The 2,800-nt window shown below is 44.9% G+C and overlaps 1 protein-coding gene across 1 annotated transcript; it reads left to right on the forward strand.

Moving 5' to 3' along the window:
• The first annotated feature begins 530 nt into the window (after positions 1-530).
• Positions 531-1,752, forward strand: LOC103986301 (RING-H2 finger protein ATL73-like). The gene has a single exon (XM_009404261.3). The coding sequence runs from the start codon at positions 903-905 to the stop codon at positions 1,404-1,406; it is 504 nt and encodes a 167-aa protein (XP_009402536.1). The 5' UTR covers positions 531-902; the 3' UTR covers positions 1,407-1,752.
• The last annotated feature ends 1,048 nt before the right edge of the window (positions 1,753-2,800 follow it).

Raw genomic sequence — 2,800 nt, forward strand, 5'->3', positions numbered from 1 at the left:
AAGTCTCTTGAGAGTCTAAATGTGCAGCTGATGCTTTTCAAATTTGTCTATCATGTTCATTATTGGTTGCGTGATACTTTCTACTTAGTGTCACATCTGAGCTCCTATTGTTGAGAAACTTCAGTGGATCAATCATTTTGCTGGTTGAACTTTGGTGTAGACAAAAGGAATCCAGGAATCAACAGTATGGATTTAATACTTGAAAAGATGTTGCTACTATTTTTTTCTCCCAGGAGACAGTGAATTCTCCGATTCACTAAACACAGTTTGTGATCTTGGATGTCACTTTGACAATGGTGGACCTCACACATCAAACATACATTAGGGTTTGTTGATGCTGTAGAATCACTGTTTCTGGTCCTCATATTCTATGTTCGATGTATCCTTTCTATGGATGGAGTATATGTTCGATGCATTTGTCTGGATGGAAGTACTAATTGCGAGGATACTTCTGCTGTTGAGCCAAGCAACCTCTTTGGAGGTCCTCCATGGAAGAAGCTTGTTCAGTGTGAATTGACCTCCATGGATTAGGAAGGTGGGTCATGTATTTGATTAAAGTCGAAAGAGTAATGTAGGTAGGCATCATCTAAATCTAAAGAGATGACAGCTCCAAAGGAGCCCAAACCCCAATGTTCCCAAGATGCCATCCCCTCCAAGCGCATTACATAGAGAAAGGGTTGGGTTAGTGGATGATCATAGGAGCATATCTCATTCCACCACCTTCTTCCTCATTGCCTCTCTCTCTCTCTCTCTCTCTCTTTTGGTTGAAACAAGAATACACCACCAACACCTCAAATTCTCTCCCTTTGTCTTGCCTCCACCCTCCCCCCGCTCCCTCGTCTTCTTCCTTCCCTTACCTTTTATCTACTTAAAAACGAATAAGTTGGTGCTGCAACCCACCTATGGAAGAGCCGTACCTTGCGAACTCCTCCACCATCTCCCCCACCCACAGTCCCACCACCCCACCTCGCGAGACCCGCGGCGAGGCGTCGCTCGACTACGACGTCGTCGTCATCCTGGCGGCCATGATATGCGCGCTGGTGTGCGCGCTGGGCCTCAACTCGATGCTGCAGTGCGTGGTGCGCTGCACCCGCGCCGCCCTCGCCGAGCCCGCCGGCTGGGTCACCCACCGCCGCCTCAACGCCGGGCTGAAGCGCGAGGACGTCGTGGCGCTCCCCGTCGCCACCTACGCCGCCGCGCCGCAGCAGGCCCCCGCCGGCTGCGCCATCTGCCTCTCCGACTTCTCCGACGGGGAGAAGATCCGGGTGCTGCCGGCGTGCGGCCACCGGTTCCACGTCGTGTGCGTCGACACGTGGCTTCTCTCCCACTGCTCCTGCCCCACGTGCCGCCGTCGCCTCTCCCCGCACGGCGCCGAGGCTCCGCTAGAGATGGCCATCGCTCCTTAAGTGCCTGCCGCCTTCTATCTCCCTATAGCATGTAGCCATAAGTGGTGTGAGCTCCAGCAAGCAGTACCACCGAGGGTGTTCATGTGTTTCCACTTCTAATGCTCGTAGATCTTGGTAGATTCTATCAGCATTTTGGGAGGCTTACTATTCCAGTTGTACATAGAGTTTTCTGATGAAGCCGTGACACAACTTGTTCAAGGAAAGCTCGAGTCACAGAGCAGCAAAAGAGCTTCTTCTTCTTCTTCTTCTTCTTCTTCTTCTTCGCAAGACATGCAGTGTCTTTTGTGTTGCAAGAATGATGCCATCCACTTGGTGACATCCAGATATAAAGATGTGATCTTGGCCATTATGGGTTGTGGGAAACTTTATTGATTCTAGGAGGACTTTGATCATGAGAATGAGAACCTCTTTGGGAAGACAAGATTCCACAAGTTACATGTAGGCCATGCCTACTTGTCCTCTCTCCTCCCTGTAATGCACAACCCAAAGTGACCATTACCATGCCAAGGAATGGATCACAATCGAACCAGAAAAAAGAGGAACTTGGTGCATTCTCTTTCCTGTTCATGTGGAGAGCAAGATGTATATACCTCTTAACCAATTATTTATGTATCATTTACATGTCTTTTCCTTATCATCCATTTCTTAAGTAGATAAGGCACAGCCTTCCAACTGCCCTAAACAAAGTGGTGAAGGATAAAGAAGTAGAACAAAATGCTTTTAAATGTGCCCTTAAAGAACAGAGACTTTTCCTCTCATACATGTCCATATTTTTCAGCACAACCACATGGCTTACCTTATCAAAGTGGAACCCAAGTCCCTCTTTACATGTCATTCATTCATTATTCAAAAGGTTCTCTTATGCTTATTACATGTTTCTAAAAGAAGTTGTAGATAACTCTTTATCTCACACACAGCTTGATACAAAAGCATCATCATCTTCAAGTTCCCTTTACTTGGTTATAATAGCAAAAAAATAGAATAATTACTTATATATGTTCCTTCAAAACCAGTGATTTACCTATTAATCTTTGAAAGGACCATGAGAGGTTATGTATGATTCATGCACAACCATATATAATAGTCATATATATGATAGAACTACTACTTTGTGAAAAATCATGCACATCTCTCCATCTTTGATCAACAAAGTCTTATCTTGCAAATTAATGATATAATTCTTTTGTTTTATGTTTAGTATGAAATGTATTTACAGGCAAAAACAAAAGTCCTTGGAAGCATACATGTATGTATCTGTATCCACTATTTATATCTCATCAAAAATTCCTGCTGTCAATTACACTGCTATGTTGTGGATAATTCAACTGTATCTTCTGTAGTACAATTAATGTGCACTAGGAATCAATCACTTCTTTGTGGTTTGCAGGTCAATC

This window comes from Musa acuminata, chromosome BXJ2-5 (genome assembly GCF_036884655.1).
Source record: "Musa acuminata AAA Group cultivar baxijiao chromosome BXJ2-5, Cavendish_Baxijiao_AAA, whole genome shotgun sequence".
Lineage (NCBI taxonomy): Eukaryota > Viridiplantae > Streptophyta > Magnoliopsida > Zingiberales > Musaceae > Musa > Musa acuminata.

Coding starts and splice junctions, on each gene's coding strand:
- LOC103986301 (XM_009404261.3), top strand. CDS start 903: ATGGAAGAGCCGTACCTTGCGAACTCCTCCACCATCTCCCCCACCCAC.